The sequence below is a fragment of the Gadus macrocephalus genome, chromosome 3 (assembly GCF_031168955.1).
Source record: "Gadus macrocephalus chromosome 3, ASM3116895v1".
Classification (NCBI taxonomy): Eukaryota; Metazoa; Chordata; class Actinopteri; order Gadiformes; family Gadidae; genus Gadus; species Gadus macrocephalus.
Genome location: NC_082384.1, coordinates 12,481,605 through 12,500,224, shown reverse-complemented (window position 1 = coordinate 12,500,224; position 18,620 = coordinate 12,481,605). Strand labels below are relative to the sequence as shown.

The window sequence follows — 18,620 nt, the reverse complement described above, 5'->3', positions numbered from 1 at the left end:
GTGCTATGGTGCTATTGTGCTATGGTACTATGGTACTATGGTACTATGGTGCTATGGTGCTATGGTACTATAGTCCTATAGTGCTATGGTGCTATGGAGCTATTGCACTATGGTACTATGGTGCTATAGTGCTATGGTACTATAGTCCTATAGTGCTATGGTACTATGGTGCTATGGTGCTATGGTGCTATGGTACTATAGTCCTATGGTGCAATGGTACTATGGTGATATGGTACTATGGTACTATGGTGCTATAGTCCTATAGTGCTATGGTACTATAGTCCTATAGGGCTATGGTACTATGGTACTATGGTACTATAGTCCTATAGTACTATGGTGCTATGGTACTATAGTCCTTTAGGGCTATGGTACTATGGTGCTATGTTGTTGCAAGATCAGTGTAGCGAGGTCAACCCCTCTCACAAGCACACATATGAACGCACACACACACACGCACACAAATCATAAACAAACACACACACATTTCCGCGCTGGTTCAAGGCGTGCTCCAGACAGACGCAAGCGTCCCACCACAGGGCTGCGGTGTCGTCTGAGAGAAAGAAGGAACCAAACGATTGCTGTCTATTTTCTTTTTTATTCCAAATGTATTCAACAATAAAAACCTATTCAACAAAAGGTTTTTATTGATCTTAGAGCTCGCTTTTGGCCTGAGCTCCGGCCTGCTTCTCCGCCTGGTTAAAAATAAAAGGAAATTGGAGTTACAGGCCAAAGGGAAACAAACAATATTTCTTATATGTTGAGATGACGTTCGTATATGAACTTTCATTGATTCGTCCATTCTCGGACAAAGTCCTCACAATAACAGACAAATGTATAACGTGCATACAGTATGTTTATATCAATATAAACATTCCAAACCACCTTCAGCTCCCCTTTCAGGAAGGCGTGGCAGAAGCTCCTCACACGCTCGCTGGAGACAGTACCCTGGGGTAGGAGCCACTTCATGTCCGACCCACCGTCGTAGATCCCCACCCGCGGGAGGTCCCCCGACGCGAGGCCGAAGTAGCCCAGCGAGCGCAGGTTGGACTTCACCGCGCCGTTGATCAGCACAAACAGCAGCTGGGGGATGTGGAGCCGGTAGAAACATCGGTAGTGACATTGACATGTTTCCCCTTATTCGTTCCACGGTGAATCTCCGCACAGTGGCCGAGTCCGAAGGAGAACCAAAACATCGTACTCTCTTTAACGAAGTGGCTGCAGGGCGGCTGGCTCCCGTGTAAAACATCCATTTCAAGTTCAGTTAAAATGCAGTAGGCCTATGTGTCAGATGCACAACACAGAAAAGGCAGTAGCATTTCTTGTAACAATTATTGTGTTCCAAGCTCTCCTCACCAATGCAAGACAAACAAGTCAGTAGAAAGCGTAGAAAAAATAAAGAAACACGAGTAATAATAATAAAAGTATGAAAAGCATAAAAAGCATTCAAATCCGGTTTAGAGCAATTTAAAAAGGCTGTTTGACATTTTAATGTTCGAAGTGTACAGTGCAGTGAAGTATGTCCTGTTTGTGTTAGACGATATGTCGTGATAGAAAATAGTGTCTGTGTGTGTTTGTCAGTGTGTGTGTGTGGGGGGGGGGGGGGGGGGGTTGTAGCTGTATGGTGTCATAGTTCAAGAGTTTGGGAGTCTTGTGGTTAGTGGGGAGCCGCTGTCCCTGGTCCTGTTGCTTTTGGTGCAGATGCTCCAGCACCGTTTGCCAGACGGTACCGGGGGGGATTAGTGTGTGGCTAGGGCGGATGTGGTCCCTGGGTACGCTCCAGACCGTCCTCCCACACCTCTGGGTTGTGGAGGTTAGGGTTAGGGTTGCATGGCTCAGCCGCTCAGTCCTTCTGATTCAATTCAATTTGAATAAACAGGAGGACAGGTGTGGCGTTTGGGAATTTGAATAAAATGTTATAATATTCCACTGTTTCGACGTTGATGACGCTGTATGTTTAAGCCGTGTTTCAATTACATTAATTTTGGTTCAAATTGATTCCATCGATTTGGAAATGGCCGAGCTTTCTGAACTTTGCCTGTTTCCCTGACGCTAATCCGCCAGCAGATATCACAGGGGAGGAACTCCACACTCAAAGGACTCTCTCTTTGACCTCTGCGGGGGGGGGGGGGGGGGGGGGGACGTGAGGAAGGGGAGGGGCCGGTGCTGACCTTGCCGGTGAACTCCGGGGCGAGGGCGGCGAGCTGCTCCTTGAGCTGGGTGAACTCCTTGGTGCCCCGGTTGACCATCAGCAGGAGGTGGACCTTCACCTCCGAGTTGAACAGACCCACCGCAGTCTGCAGGCAGAGGGACGCAACAAGCAGTGAGGAAAACAAAGCATAGAAACACAGCATGTGTCACATCACATATATGGTCACATAGGAAGGGTTAGTCCACCTACCACTTGGTTATATTCTGTGACGTATCGCACTTCGTTTATAGTGAGGAAGTTAACCAGACCGTCCGCGTCCACCTTCTTGGCCTCTGAGAGAACAAGGTTCTCCTGGGAGTTGTCTGCCTACACACACACACACACACACACACACACACACACACACACACACACACACACACACACGGATGAATGCACGCACACACACAAATAAACATACATGTTCACACGCACACAGACACACAAACACACATGCACAGATGAATGCAGGCACACCGGACACACACACACGTACAAGGATGAATGCATGCACACCGGACACTTACACACACACACACACACACACACACACACACACACACACACACACACACACACACACACACACACACACACACACACACACACACACACACACACACACACACAAACATACATGTTCAAGCACACACACACACCCACACAAACAGACGGATGAATGGACACACACAGACACACACACACACACACACACACAAACAAACATAAATTTTTACGTGCACACACCCACACACACACACACACAAAAAAAAACCACACAAACACACAGACAGAGGGACGGACACACACACAAATGTCAAACAATACCAATACCGCCATTATGTGTTTTAAATTCTTTTCTGTTTAATCCCATTCGTCATAGCAATAGTATGTATGTATGTATGTATGTATGTATGTATGTATGTATGTATGTATGTATGTATGTATGTATGTATGTATGTATGTATGTATGTATGTATGTATGTATGTATGTATGTATGTATGTATGTATGTATGTATGTATGTATGTATGTATGTATGTATGTATGTATGTATGTATGTATTTATGTATGTATGTATATATCGGGATGACTAATGAACATCCTCCTCAAATGTGGCTCAATAGTGATCAGCAGCTTCCCAAGATGTTTCATCGGTTGCCATAGAAACACTTCCTTAAGACGGCTTTACTTGTCTGGCTCATCCAAAGCGCCCGCATCGCCTGGGATGCACCGTACCTTTCTGAATATGGCGATGGTGTCCGAGCTGACGCCAAGCTCCGCCCACACCTCTTTCTCCATGCAGATGGCCCCCGGGACAGTGGTCACGTGCTTTGTGGAGTCCAGCAGCTCTTTGTAGCCGCGAGACTCCTCGCTCTGATGGCAGAGAGAGCAGTAGTTCAAACAGAGGGAAGGAGAAGGGGCAGTGACACCGATCACAAGACCAAGAAATTAGAAGGGAAAATAGTCCCAACGGCACGGTGAGTCACGCTGCATGTTATTGAAATAAAAGCAGGGCATACCATCCCATTCTGAACACCTATAATAAGAGCTCGCTCTGTGACTCATAAAGGCAATATTTTGGTCCTGTACTGACCTGAAGGCCCAGCTCACTCTTAACCTCTCTCTCACTTTCTCTGTTTTTTTCTCTCTCTCTCTCTCTCTCTCTCTCTCTCTCTCTCTCTCTCCTCTCTCTCTCTCTCTCTCTCGCTCTCTCTCTCTCTCTCTCTCTCTCTCTCTCTCTCTCTCCTCTCTCTCTCTCTCTCTCTCTCCCTCTCTCTCTCTCTCTCTCTCTCTCTCTCTCTCTCTCTCTCTCTCTCTCTCTCTCTTCTCTCTCTCTCTCTCTCTCTCTCTCTCTCTCTCTCTCTCTCTCTCTCTCTCTCTCTCTCTCTCTCTCTCTCTCTCTCTCTCTCTCTCTCTCTCTCTCTCTCTCTCTCTCTCTCTCTCTCTCTCTCTCTCTCTCATGAACCTATTGCTCTCTTTGCCCTAGCTTGTTTACAGGGGCAACAAAAATATGCCAAGCCCACATTTCCATGACCTCTGGGTCTTGGATCTGCTGCCTGCCTGCCTCCGCCTGCCTCCCCCGCACACAGAACCAGGCCAGAACCAGGCCTTCCTTGGCCAGACAATCGACTGGGCAACATATAAGCCATATATATTTATATATACATATCCTCACTCCCTAGATCTATTTGGGAGGATCAATGCCTCACTGTTGCACGGAGTACATTACATGTGTACGACTTTATCCATTACATAAATAACCGGTCTGGTTGGTTCAAACGTTTCAGCCACATCTACAAGACTAGTGAAATGGGTCGAACCACTAAATCTCCTCCTGGGCCCCTCGCTTACCTCCCTTTGTCCTGGACCCCCCCACCCCACCCCCACACCTCTCCCCCACACCTCTCCCCCACAGATCCTGTGTCCGCCTCACCTCAAAGAACCCAACGACGACCACTTCAGCAGAGTCGATGAAGGCCTCGGCCGCCTTGAGGTCCCCCAGCCTGGGGAGGGCGCTGTCAGCTGGGGAGAGAGAGACACGGGGGGTCAGAGCGCCGGAGCTCCAGGCCGGGGCTGCACGTGTCCATGTGGGGAGGCCATTGACGTTTACACCGTCCATTTCTTTTAATGCATCCCCCACACTGCCAAACCAAGGACAAGTAGCACACCTCATCCAGTGTGGATACGAAAGCCACCACATCAAACAAATAATAATAGATTTTCCACAGATTTTGCCACTGAGAACATAGAGAACATATCAAGTGATGCTATGACCATATGGCAGCATAATGGAACAGTTGTTGATATTGACGTGTATTTAACGTGATACAGATAACCCAGACAAAACATAAGCTTACATTTAAGGCATAGACGTTGTGGTATTTCGTGGAACAAACTCTAACTAGAAGCATAACTTGCGGTGAGGCGTAGTGGACAGACCCGGTGAGGTGGAGGGTTACCTGTCTCTGTGGCCGAGGCTGTGGACAGCAGAAGAGGAAACAACAGAGGGAACAACATGGTGAGTCCAGGGTCCTCCGGTCGAGTCAAGACCGACTGAACACAGTGTCTCTCTCGGGGCTGCTAGGGACCGCCGTGCTGTCCTGTGGAAGAGCGAGCACATCGAGGGGGGGCTCACACACACAACCTGCTGGGGGCTGGGGCCGGAGGCGTCCTGGGAAGCTAGCAGGTGTTATTGATGAAACGGGGTATCATGTAGGGCTACGTGTCACTGTGCTATTTCAAAAGTGTGTGTGTGTGTGTGTGTGTGTGTGTGTGTGTGTGTGTGTGTGTGTGTGTGTGTGTGTGTGTGTGTGTGTGTTTGTGGTGTCACTATCACAGGCTCTATTTGTTTTTGTGTGTGTGTGTGTGTGTGTGTGTGTGTGTGTGTGTGTGTGTGTGTGTGTGTGTGTGTGTGTGTGTGTGTTTGCAGGTGTCACTATCACAGGATCAATTTGTTTTTGTGTGTGTGTGTGTGTTTGTGGTTGACACCATCACGGGGGACACACACGGGCTCTATGTGTTTTTGTGTGTGTTTGTGTGCGTGCACGCGTGTTTCTGTGTGTGTCTGTGTGCGTACCAACCACGACACATGAGTAAACCTTCCTCAATGATTTATGTTGGAATTGCAGCGGTGAGAGGCAGCCTGGGAGCCACAGGCAGTACGTTTACACAGGGGGAAACAACTCTGCTTAAATTCCTTTCCTTGGACACTGGGAAGTCGTTTTTGTATTTACCTGAGGACCGAATATTATCTTCCCTTGAATCCGACTCGTAAACAGAAAACGCTGGTCAAAAGCTGTCATCTCTTATTTGAGAAAAGTACAAGGATGATCAAAGCAAAACACGATGCCATGAATCGCATCATCCCTTATGAAAATCTTGTCAGTGACACTGAATAACCTGGCTGTTGTTGCTCTCATTCTGAGTTCCTTTGAGCCAACAGATCAGTGGACTCCATCCAGCTTAGCTGAGTGACGCCAGGGTACGCCCCTGTGAGAACAACAACCCCTTGTTTAATCCCTGTGTGAAGAGGTTATTGCAGGTATGGACCTCAGCCCAAACCATGTAACACACAAACACATGTAATACACAAGTGTTGCAGTAATACTGCTCTCTAGCATCCCTCGTCCTGTTAGTTGTACTTTGTGGGACATCAACTGAACTCTGAATATAACTTTAACTCAAACTTGCGCTATCGTTAGCCTCATAGCATAATTGCCTAAGTCATATTTTGGCTGGTTGATGCAACATTCTGAGAACACAAGAGGAATCAGGAACCTATAGGGCTCTAACCCTAACCCCTATATATACTTATTCAGTGATTGCATATGGCTGACCATCCAGGCTGAAACATCGAAACCAAAGGACACTTTACAATAAATATTATGCCTTCAAAACATCCATTTTATTTATTTATTTACCATAATTGGCCTTCCATATCTTGATCTCGGCCAGTGTGTATACAAAATGATGTCAATAATATACTCTGTGTAAGCTGTGTGAGGAGACGGGTGGGAGCTCTGCGCCGTCACGGGGATGTCATGGAGGGATTCCCTAGAGTTTCTATATAGAGTCCAGGCTGAAGGGATTGAGGCCGGCATGACCTGGCTGGCCAATGTTCAGCAAGATGGTTGTCCCCACACGAAAATCGATTTGGTGCTTGTTGTCTGTAATCAGTGGGCTGTGGCCTATCTTGTCGAATATGATCAATAGTCATATCGTCTTAATTCATATTCATGATCGCTTTAGAACCAACGTGGAAAAGGAGGTGACTGATAAAAACGATTGGAAGAAAAAGTATTACGAATGTAATAACCTTTTATGATAACTACCTAATGGTGTTCAGTATATATATTTTTTGTTTAGAATACTTCACATGCGTTTTCAATGTTTTCTGGCCTTGTTTGAATCTTTAGTACAGGGCTAGAGGTGTCAATTTTAACCTCATCTGGCGGGCAACACTGGATGAGTGGCTGGTGTACAGAATGGGAGAGACTTACCTGCGGGAGCCATGCTGTGATATAACGTTAGAAACTGTGCTGTAATCTAATCCCAAAGAACCCATAGCCTTCTTGAAGAGCTTTAGACTTGAGGCAGCATGTAGAGAAACTAACCCTAACCCTAACCCTTACTCTACCCTCAATAACCGGTATAAACACACAAGGACATTCTGACTTTCAACAATAATGAGGAAAATATTGCTAAATTGAACAAATTGGCGTCTTAATCTGGTCAATATTCGAGCATTTTGGGTCCAATCACGTTTCACTGCACAGCAATTGTGGGTTGTTCAAAATATTGAATGTAACATATAATATGTTATGCATATTTTACCAGGCATCAAATGTAGTGTTTCAGGTAAATAGCAAAGGTAAGTCCCAGTTATGGTAATTATGACTTGTTTCTATTAAGACCCATTTATCGAGAACAAAGCCAAGTTAAAGGGTTAGATATTTCTGTAGTGGTTCTGTTGTTCTCTGAAACAGCTACTTATGCAACATTTAATCCATTTACCCGGGGGATAGGATTGACCATGAGTATAGGATCCTCTTTGTGGCTTCTGATATCTAACCTTATGACTCTCCCAAGCTTTATTTGTCACTGTCAACAATGACTTTATTGGTTTTACTTCAATCTTCCCTTTTTAAATAGTTAGTCATCGGTGGGTTAGACTAAATATCAAAAGAAGGGCTAAACTAACTAATCCAAAGAAAAAATTTGAACCAAAACAAAATCTTTTATTTTTGGTGAACATTGTCAGTGTATCCCAGGTGCTGCTTCCTGAGCATGTTTTTCATTTGGAAGATGCTAGGACATCCACATGAGCCAGAACCTCCAGGCTCTTATATACCAGCAGATTGTTTATTATACAGTTTATATATTCGGTTTACTCCATTTTAGAGGAACGCCAGATTAAATAAACCGTCTTTATCGGGCCTTGTAATTTTAAACACAGCCTTAAATCTGTGTTAGGTCAGAGCATTCATGGGCAAAAATAGAGCTTGGCCCACAACACACATACACACGCAAACACACATACACACACACACACACACACACACACACACACACACACACACACACACACACACACACACACACACACACACACACACACACACACACACACACACACACACACACACACACACACACACACACACACACATACACACACACACACAAACACACACACACACACACACAGCTCTCTGCTCAACATCTAACGGCGGACATTGCAATTACAGTTCCTGAATTGTACAGGCTATAAAAAGTAGTTCTGAAGAATGTAACTCAAGAATACACTAAATCAATAATTGGGGGATTTTTCTTTGTTATGCCGTACCGAGGTAAATTTATCCCCATATTTATATGGTCAATTAGGCTTTCGGGGTTCCACTATAATCCTACTACCTACTACCTACTTTTCGATAAGATATAAACACTACTATTAGATTGAAGACTGAAAGATATGACCAACATTCTGATTCCACAGGAAAAACACAAAAAACTAAACGCCCCTTGTTTGAATGTTCAAATTTCATAACATTATATTTTTCATTCTACCACAGAATAGTTGTAAACTTGATTCTGATTGTTCAATGAGGCTCCATGGGTGTCCATTATTTTTCATAGCGGCACGCCTCTGCCTTTCAACAGTTCTGAAACAATGCGCTACAATTCTTAAAACCACTACCCCTTACTTAGGTCTACATTATTGTCCACTAACAGGACCCCCATGGGTTGTTTAATTCCTCACTTAGAATATATGATACCTATTAAATAGCATTTACATTATTGTAAATGCACTGATTGAAAATGTTGCATTGTTGATGATCATAAAAATAGATGTTTGCAATGTAAGACAATTAACCCAGTGTACGTTTAGACTAATTTATAAATGCATTAACCCGGTTAATCTGACCAAAAATAGCCTGACCAAAGTGTCTCGTCCCTCGTGTGGATGGGTGAATCAGCAGAGATTAGCGGACAGAGTATAAAGAGCAGCAGGTGGACAGAGCAAGCATAAAGAAGTCAGAGAAACCTACCTGGAGACAATAAGACAAGGAGATCCTCCTCCAAACCCAGGTAAGAGGAAACAGCTTTCTCTCTGAACTACAGCGCCTATTTGTCGTGTCTGGACTCTTTAACTAAACTCCACAACAATGGAATTAATGGCGTGTGAACGCGTGCCCAAAACTTTAGGATACTTTAATTGGAAGCCTTGTCATTCTTGAATAACCCGAGGGAATACTAATAGACGACTATACAAAGTAGACCCGCCTAGATCAATTTATTTGGATGAACGGAAGTAGTGGTTCATAGAAGCAGAATCAGAAGACATCTTGTTCTCTAGTTAACAAATGTTGCTGTTATTAATTTTAACAAGGGTCTTATGAGGAAACATACGAAGTAGACATGTTTATACTGAATATCTATGGCCGGTCTATGGTGGTGTACAGTTTGAGAATGCTCTTTGAAAGGATTTTTTTTTGGATTGTGTGCAGTGACTGAGCTCTTGACATTTGAATTGAAGTCCTCTGTGTTGATGAAACCAGTATTGGAGAAATACATCACAATAGGTACCACGCATGGCCAGCTGGTCTCGCTATTCAAAGTTAAATCATTAGTCAAGAAAGACTCCACTTTAGCTGATTTTTAGCTGATTCCCCCTTTTACCGGAGGGACCCGAGAAACAATCGATGAGGGGATCATTCTGTGAACAGCTGGAGTAATGGCACAGAGAGATTGAGAGCTGGCCAAGTCTCATTTTAAAGACAGTGTGAACTGAACTTCCTCACAGGCTTTGGTGTCCATGTATGGTTAGGGTTAAAAAAATGCACACGTAGTTATTGCTACTGGTCAATTGCTGATGTGATGCCCTCATGTTTTCTTCCAGAATCTAAAACAAAATGGACATTGCTGTTCCAGCCGCCGCCGACAAGAAGGCCGCCCCCAGGTTCAAGCAGAGGGCTGCTCGTACCTTCAAGAGCAAGGCCCCAAAGCCTGGCCAGAAGGGGTGAGCTGGGCTACAGGCACATTTGGAAACAAATTAGAATTAACATGTTGACAGTCTAACAGAGCAGCATTTAAGTACCTTGTCAATTCAATGAACCTGCTAAAGGTTGCATCAGCGATGTTGGGTGACGTCACTTCTGATGAATGCAGCAAAAAACCCAACAACAACCACCCCTTGTCGGTGATTGGTTGGAATACTATTTATTTTGGTTTTGCGTGGTTGGTAGTACCATTTGTTTTTGTCTACTATCTCAGAGCATAGGCTATCTGCAAAGATGCGGGCAGCTAGCTGATCGTGAGGAAAGATCAGATGAATATGATCATTTATGTTTTGGCCTAGAATCGCTGATACAACCTTTAAGAACGAAAAGTGAATCCTGCATCAGGCAAGAGATCACATTACATCGCTCTTGTCTTCTTGTCCAATCAGATTCGGGGACGACATCCCCGGCATGGAGGGTCTCGGCACTGACATCACGGTGGTGTGCCCATGGGAAGCCTACGGGGACTTGGAGCTCGGGGACCTGGCGAAATATGGAATCGTCTAGAATCTCCCTCCTGTTCCCGTTACCGCCTGTTCATTTGATTCTAGAATTGTTGCTCCATCCGGAATGTTACCCTCTAGCCTGATCCACCGAGGTTCCGAGAGGACTTTTACTGACTGCTGCTGAGGTTGGCCCTACTGCACAAGGCTTTGTCGGAAGATGTGAAACATCGGTGACGTGTCTAATGTATCTGTTCATGGGCCTTGTGAGTGTTTGGGGGCCAGGGAAGGGGCAGCAGTGCAATTGTTCTAAATTGGTCTGGTTTAAATACTTCCCCCCGATATTATTCACCACTCTTCTTAGCGGTCGAGATACATTTGTCTTTCCTGCCTTTTGTCTCCTCCCAACTCTGTCTTTGGAGTCAACGTTGTACGATAGAGAAAGAAGTGGTCATTTTTTATACACGCTGTAGACCGTTCAGTCTAATATCAAATGCTGAATAAACAACCAAATTTTTCACTTGTTAAAAAAAGTTGTTGATTTATTTTCCTTCAATAAATTCATATCATAGGGCGGCTAACCCTTACACCAGGCAAACTGGAACGACGCCCAGAAGACCCCAGGGGAATAGTGGCCTTTTGATATAATGCACTAATAGTAGGACTTGTCTGATACAAAGTTGGTGCACATAATTGTACCGATTTAACGATAACCTACACGTAAACCTGGGGAGGACAGCTCGCTAGAGGTTGTTGGAACACTCCAGTAGTTTACAATCTTTCCCGTCAAATAATCAGACATTTTAGTGTGTCCCACTAACAATACATTCTCCAGAAATTAACCTGTTTTTGGTATGTTTCAAAACTTTATTGTCCATATGCAAGCATACAGAAATTTGCCGTCAAAAACCGAAGACTGGATGTTAAAAAGTACATTGTGGCAGGTCAATACGGTGTCCTAGTGTCCTGTGATTTTGTTGATAATGATCAGTATGGTCTTGCTTTCCTCCAATATCCTCAGCTCCTCAGCAGGAAGAGTCTATGGTGGGCTTTTGTTTTAACTGGGTGCCTGTCCAGTCCTGAGAATGAGAAGGTCTAGTAGTCTATTTGGAGTATCTTGCGAGGCAGCTGGATTCGCTGGATTCGCAAAAACCAAATCACGCGAGAATTCATCTTGACAGGCTTCCAAGTTATGCGCTCGTGGCCGGACAACAATGGTTTGGACCAATCAGCATCTTAAGAGATAACTTTGTGATTAAGGTGATCCGTGATCGACGATGATAGACAGATGTTTCATCCAATCACCTGCCAAGTATTTTCTGAAAGTGCCAGCCCTTTGCCAAACAGTTTCCAAGGAAGTTTTCCCAGATGGTTCTGTGGAACAGTCCAACTGGCTCGTCCTGTTACTGTGTGGATGCCCGGTCTGTTAAGAGAAACAACCTGCTCCACCTTCTGGCTGTTTACATGCAGTGGTTTGGAGAGTGGATGGGACTTGACTTTTTACCTCCCATGCACATCTCCTTGGTTTCATTGACTGATCAAACAATTCAGAAAGTGGGCTGACATATAAAAAATTGGCGCTCAGAGAAGGTGTGTCAGAAAACTGTGTGACCAGGAGGATTTTATTAGCATATTTAATGAGTGTAAGTGGTTGCATGTGATTCCCTTGCTATAATCATAACAAAAAAGACAGAAACCAGCCTGCAATAAAATCCAAGGAAAGCTCAACAACAACAGACACATCAACATATCTCCATGGAGACAGTGCTGTTATAAACCCTGTCGATAAGAAGGCCCCTCCCAGGTTCAAGCAGAGGGCCGCTCATACCTTCATGTGGGGGCCTCCAAGCCTGGCCAGAAGGAGTGAGCTGTGTTTAGGCACACTGAGAAACTCATTATCATTGACATGTAAACAGTCTTACACGGGAGCCTTTGATTGGCTTTCAAATTGAATTAATCTGTTACTAGAACACACTTAATTCTGTATCATCATAATGGCAGCTTCTCTCTGGTTAGACTCATTCAGAGAGCTCTGCCACTCCCGGTGAACGTAAAGGCCTGTACATGCTTGGTCACTGCAGCATGTAAGCAGCACCACCCACGGGTCTTCCACATCAAAGTGACCTAGCAACATGTGTAGATCTCCAACCTAGATGTTGCGCAACACGGATTGGTGACTTTACGGGCAGGTCTGCTTCTGCAACCTCTCAGTTGGGCTAATGTTACAGCTAACGTAGCTTAGTTTAGATTCTAATAAACATTGAACCCTTTTACTTACTTAACTTAAAAAAAAAAATGCTTGTAAATCATTAGTAAATACAAATGGAGATGGTTTTGCCAGAAAGAGGGTGACATGATTTTTCGATCTATCCAAAGAGGTCTTGTACATTTCGGCGGACAAATCCCCCTCTAGTGTACGCTTTGTGTAATGACACGTTGTGTCGGCTGCGCTATCAGTATAAAGGCCTGTACATAAGTTATACAACATACAACAACATTAGTTATACAACAAAGTGGAACAATCCACTTTGTGGATTGTTCTGTCTATTTGTATGGCTTTCACAAGCTTTACGTGTCACTGTCAATAAATACTTTATTGGGTTTACCTCCTTTAAATAGTATGCTGTTTTACTGTAGTCCTGAAGTGTTCAACTAGCAATCAATTCAAGAAATATAAACTTGTGGGTTTCAGTTTGCTTTGAAACTTTATTGTCCATATGCAAGCATTCAGAAATGCATATGCTTAAGAATAGGATTAGTTCAAAAACAACACATTGCCAACATGGACAACAAATTACAGCGTTAAACACAGCAAAGACTGGATGTTTAAGTGCATAGAGCCCGGGCCATACAGTGTCTTACTGGCCTTTGTGTTTTAGTTGAGTATTTTCATTATGGTCCTGATGTCTGATTAGTCTGTGCTGGGCTTACTTATAAACTAGGTCTTCCTGTCCTGAGAATGAGAGGGTCTGGTCAATTTGGGATCCCAGGTACTTAAAATAAGTGACCTGCTCCTCCTCTGGTTTGGAGAGTGGAGGGGAGATGTCTATTTACCTCCCAGGCACTTCTCCTTGGTGTTAGCCACATTCAGTTTGACTTATTGACAATGCCACAACCTGTGACTTAACATCACACACACACACACACACACACACACACACACACACACACACACACACACACACACACACACACACACACACACACACACACACACACACACACACACACACACACACACACACACACACACACACACACACACACACACACACACACACAATCTCACACACAGGTGCCCATTTGGTGAGAGAAAACACATTGAAAGTGGCCTCCACCAGACGGCCCCTATCTAGAGAGTACATTGTGTCAGGCTTTCCAGATTGTCCCTTCATGCCCTCGACGGATCTAACCCTTCCAATAAACCATTAGTTATTAAAGAACACATTTTCACAGTTTAAATGTTTGTTTTTTGCATCCACTGTTTGTTTAGGGGATTAAATGTATACTGTCCCTTTTAAGACACTTAACTGAGTAAGAGTTTAGTGTCAACTGCTTCTCATCAGTTCCAATTAGGTGGCCTACTCTGTTAATCGGTCCAAAAGTGGACAGTAGTCTCTCACTTCTCCCTCCCTGAAGGAGTATAAAGGCAGCAGCCAGGTGGGCATAGGGCTGACAGACAGAGAAACTTACTTGGAGACATAAAGACAAGGGGATCCTCCTCCAAACAAAGGTAAGAGCACGTCTCTCTGAACGACTGAGACTTGAGTTCTTCATCAGAATTGGTATTATTATGAAAGGTAGCTTTGGTGCATAGTATAACAAATGTCAGGTATAGTATTCAATTGAATGAATAATGAATAATGCCGGGAATGGAAGAGGACTGCACACTCAGCAGAACATCGAGGACAAGGTGTACCTCCTCCAAGCCTGATATGGAAGATATGTATCGGCCACACTTAGTCTCAACTAAGAGTTGGATTCTATTTGTATTGACTTATGTTTTCAATGTGGAGTGACTTAGCTCCAATTGAGACCACTTCTCAGACTTGGGACTATAGGACACATCGATCAGCTGTAGTATATTTTTATAATAATTTCAGTAGTTCATTTTTAAATATTTTTTTAGAACTGCACATTCCAGGTCAATTCTACATGACAGATATCATTCAAAGCACTAGGTGTAAACCATAACATCCATGCAGGCTTTGTCGTTCCTCCTCCATGTTGAAGGACGCCTCTGTGACAGTTTGCTGTTGAGGGCGTACTGTAGATGCGTTGTGTGTTGCTGACTGCTGAAGTGACGTCTTCATGTTTTCTTCCAGAATCTAAAACAAAATGGACATTGCTGTTCCAGCCGCCGCCGACAAAAAGGCCGCTCCCAGGTTCAAGCAGAGGGCTGCTCGTACCTTCAAGAGCAAGGCCCCAAAGCCTGGCCAGAAGGGGTGAGCTGGGTTGAAGGAAAACTATGAGTTTTCCGAGATATTTTCCGATCATTTTGGGTCTAATGCGGATATCAACTTTTGAAATTGGTCCACTATTAAGTGGGAATGCTGCTGCCGAAATCCGCCTATAAGATGGTCTTACATAATGAAGCAGTAACGCACTAACATGTAAACAGTCTTTCAGAGCTGCATTTAATCAGCTTACTAATGTTATTAATCTGTTACTAGAACGCAAAGTACTTTTATTCTCCGTTTTAACTTGCTCAGTTCAATTCCCACTGTCGGGTTCTCTTGACATCATTCTTGTCCTCGTCCAATCAGATTCGGCGACGACATCCCCGGCATGGAGGGCCTCGGCACTGACATCACGGTGGTGTGCCCATGGGAAGCCTACGGGGACCTGGAGCTCGGGGACCTGGCCAAATACGGAATCGTCTAGAATCTTCTAGAAACGACTTCCTGACCCTCCCCCCCCATCATCTCGACATCTTCATTGTTTGTCTCCCTATGACCATGTGAAGGACGCTAGTGGGGTCACACGGCAGGCCCTAGTCTGGAGCCACCCTATGTCTGTGTATATCTTGTCTGGTGCAGACTCGGTATCTACACATTGATACTTGGATGTCTAGTTCAACAAAATTCCTCACAAAGGCAAATACTATTTACTTAGCGAGAAATGTGACAACTTTTAGGATAATCATCATCTAATATGGTCTGTTTTGTTTGTCGATTCATTGGCTGCAGGAAATATCTTATTTAACCCGTTTCTCATTTATATTTGCCAATGTGAGAGATGTATTTGTCTATCCTTGTAGGCCTACTTATCCATTTATTTATCAAAATAAATGGATAACCCTACAGGATATGCTAATATTTGTGCATTCGACAGACTGCATTGTTACATCTACAATCAAATGCTGAATAAATGAAAAGTTCTTGACGTGTGAAACATCCTGGATTTGTTCACTTCAGAACTACAAATAGGGGGTTTCATGAACTTAAACACAACAGAAATGATGACCAGATGTTCCTCAATGTCGTCACATTGACATTTTGTACTAAAAGGAGACTGGACAAGTCTCAAGGCACATGTAACTGACTAGTCTGGGGGGAAGCCATCTGGAGGTTGTAAAATTCAGACTGTAGAAAGGTTGGCTTCTGAAGTGTATGTCCCAGACTAGGATTCAAGAGTTGTTGGGAAGGTGTTCGAACCGATATCACTGGTATTATGAACTGTTACAGTAGTGGGGACGGCAACACAATTAAGATTGGTTAAAGGGCTGATCTTACGCCTTTCCGACTTTTCCCTTTGCTTTAGGCCCCGTCCACGGAACCGTTTATTTTTTGGTGAAAACGCACAAGTCTTGTGCGTTTTGGCCGACCGCCCACACGGCTCCGTCAGAGGGCGCTGCTGAAGTGCAGAAGTCACGCCTCCCGGGTGCCCAGGATGTTTACACTTCTCGGGGGTGTGAATTTGCCGACGCACACGCAAAGCGTTGGACCAATCGCAGCATACTGCGCTAATCGGGAGGGGGGCCTTAATGGGACATGATACAAATAGGACAGTTTTCGAAAGATGCTGAAATTTGTTTTGCAGAATTGAACAGTGGGAGAATAATAAGGGCTACTTGTTACATACAGGCTTGTAACTAAAAAAGCATGATACGGGATCTTTAAGGATCCTGTTTCTCACTTCCAAAACCCCTCCCCTTCCCTGAACCAGAGCCCGTATCCTATACTCGATCCTCCTAATGTTAACCGTCGTGATCACACAGACACACACACGCACACATTCATACACACACTACCACCACCAGGGGCCAGTCACACCTCGGCATCACACACACACAACACATCCAACCTGACTCCCTGCCTTGAAGAGGGTTCGTCCTGAAGATCTCCATCTTCTCCATTCTCAGGAGGGATTCCACAGTGGATGGAGGACGTGACAGGTGAACGTACACCTCTCCACCAAACAGGGAGAGTATTTGTGTGTCTTGACAGCAATGAGTAATAATCAGAAACACACCCATTTGGCCCATCAAATGCTTTAGGATTTCCTAAGCTGAGATCCACTGAGGCAGAGGGCAGTTTGATCATGAGCTTGGTTTAAATTTGCTGTAGGAACGATTCCAGACTTTGTAAAGAGAGAGGGCAGAAGAGAGCAAGATTTTGATCTTGTCTGCGGCCTCCCTCTTTGTCTTTCTCCGCCATTGAGAAGAATTGCATACACGGCGGCGGAATCATGCACTTGTCATGGAGCTATGTGGCCGCATGGGATGGACAGTCAAAATGGTTTCCCCCAAGCCAATCAGGGAAGAGATGCCGTGATTGGTCGGAAATGAGCTTGGCTCATTGGCTGTCTAAAATCAAACATATTTTATAAAGAGGCAGCATTGCAGTTAACCAGAAAACATATTCTCCCAAAGCATTACACTCACTGAAATTATGTAATTTCTAACAAATGACACTCAAATGATAGCTCTTGAATCCATCCTACAGCACCTTTAAAGTGCCAGTATCCTGTTCCACAGTACTGCATGTTGAACGCTTGGTGAGAGTTGTAGAGGTATGTCTAGGATTAGGGTTAAAGAAACCTGGTAGAGAACTGCATGGCTGGGCGCTGGGGGGTGAAGCAACTCTTGCTCACGGAATGATCGCTCATTGTCCTTCAAATTCAAATCCCCCAGGAACGCTGGGGTCAATACTCCAGCTTCACCGAACCAACGCAGTGCAGAGTCAGCTCCAGCAGGAGAACAGTGGGTGTGGGAAGGGGATGATAGATGATTCTGTGTTTGGCCACGTCACTGTTACCATGGCAAACCCCACCGTGATGTCAGTGCCAGGACCCTACACGTCGGGGATGTTGCCCCTGAATCTGATTGGAAAAAGACAAGAATGATGTCATCATGAGTAAATGAGATGGTCATTGGAGAACATTGACATCTCATATATTAGAGAAAAGGCGTTGGAGGTGAGATGGAGGGAGACAGACGGACAGATAGAGCCGGCTGGCCCATTCTGGCCAGGCTCCTACTCTTGAAGGTGCGAGTAGCTCTCTGTTTGCACTTGGGAGGGGCCTTGTATCGGCAGGGTTTACAGCGGCGGACATTTTGTAAAGTTTTGGCAGGGCAACATTTTTTACTGTCATCAATACAATATACACAGTATTACCTTGAATGTTCTCAATAGATTATTAAATATATTCTTCAAAGCGTCAATTGCCTTCACTGATTTCCAAATTGCCTATAACGCCTTTAACATTTTTAAATGGTTTGGACATACCTGTCTTTGCAGTTTTGACGTGTGTCTCTGATCTTTTGTACGAGAAGAGAGAGCCCTCCATGTTTCTTCTTCGGCTCCTCTGGTTAATCCTACTTATCTCTCTTACTCTTCACTCCCCCAGCAAGCATGCTGAGCTCTCGTCCAAACAGATAAGACCCCAGGATAAAAAGTTATAATTGCATTCTCTATTTCAAGGG

General features: G+C 44.5%; 3 protein-coding genes across 3 annotated transcripts; 2 read left to right on the top strand and 1 right to left on the bottom strand.

Annotated features, from left to right (window-relative positions):
- Positions 1-581: 581 nt before the first annotated feature.
- LOC132453427 (endoplasmic reticulum resident protein 27) lies at positions 582-5,322 on the bottom strand. Its single transcript, XM_060046243.1, has 7 exons — positions 5,151-5,322; positions 4,625-4,713; positions 3,427-3,564; positions 2,399-2,515; positions 2,169-2,294; positions 883-1,080; positions 582-692 (listed from the first exon to the last, which is right to left on the bottom strand). Exons 1-7 carry the CDS (start codon positions 5,206-5,208, stop codon positions 651-653), a joined length of 768 nt encoding a protein of 255 aa, XP_059902226.1. The 5' UTR covers positions 5,209-5,322; the 3' UTR covers positions 582-650.
- Positions 5,323-9,120: 3,798 nt separating this feature from the next.
- On the top strand, positions 9,121-11,226 carry LOC132454136 (retinal cone rhodopsin-sensitive cGMP 3',5'-cyclic phosphodiesterase subunit gamma-like). The gene is made up of 3 exons (XM_060047336.1): positions 9,121-9,279; positions 10,091-10,210; positions 10,640-11,226. Exons 2-3 carry the CDS (start codon positions 10,104-10,106, stop codon positions 10,755-10,757), a joined length of 225 nt encoding a protein of 74 aa, XP_059903319.1. The 5' UTR covers positions 9,121-9,279; positions 10,091-10,103; the 3' UTR covers positions 10,758-11,226.
- Positions 11,227-14,266: 3,040 nt separating this feature from the next.
- LOC132454137 (retinal cone rhodopsin-sensitive cGMP 3',5'-cyclic phosphodiesterase subunit gamma-like) lies at positions 14,267-16,087 on the top strand. The gene is made up of 3 exons (XM_060047337.1): positions 14,267-14,426; positions 15,019-15,138; positions 15,460-16,087. Exons 2-3 carry the CDS (start codon positions 15,032-15,034, stop codon positions 15,575-15,577), a joined length of 225 nt encoding a protein of 74 aa, XP_059903320.1. The 5' UTR covers positions 14,267-14,426; positions 15,019-15,031; the 3' UTR covers positions 15,578-16,087.
- Positions 16,088-18,620: the final 2,533 nt, after the last annotated feature.

Excerpts from the sequence above, each read along its gene's own strand:
- LOC132453427 (XM_060046243.1), bottom strand. The coding sequence starts at position 5,208 with ATGTTGTTCCCTCTGTTGTTTCCTCTTCTGCTGTCCACAGCCTCGGCC. Across the intron at positions 2,516-3,426 it reads CCATCGCCATATTCAGAAAG|GCAGACAACTCCCAGGAGAA; the intron begins GTACGGTGCATC and ends GTGTGTGTGTAG. Across the intron at positions 1,081-2,168 it reads CCCCGGAGTTCACCGGCAAG|CTGCTGTTTGTGCTGATCAA; the intron begins GTCAGCACCGGC and ends CACATCCCCCAG.
- LOC132454137 (XM_060047337.1), top strand. The coding sequence starts at position 15,032 with ATGGACATTGCTGTTCCAGCCGCCGCCGACAAAAAGGCCGCTCCCAGG. Across the intron at positions 15,139-15,459 it reads CCAAAGCCTGGCCAGAAGGG|ATTCGGCGACGACATCCCCG; the intron begins GTGAGCTGGGTT and ends TCGTCCAATCAG.
- LOC132454136 (XM_060047336.1), top strand. The coding sequence starts at position 10,104 with ATGGACATTGCTGTTCCAGCCGCCGCCGACAAGAAGGCCGCCCCCAGG. Across the intron at positions 10,211-10,639 it reads CCAAAGCCTGGCCAGAAGGG|ATTCGGGGACGACATCCCCG; the intron begins GTGAGCTGGGCT and ends TTGTCCAATCAG.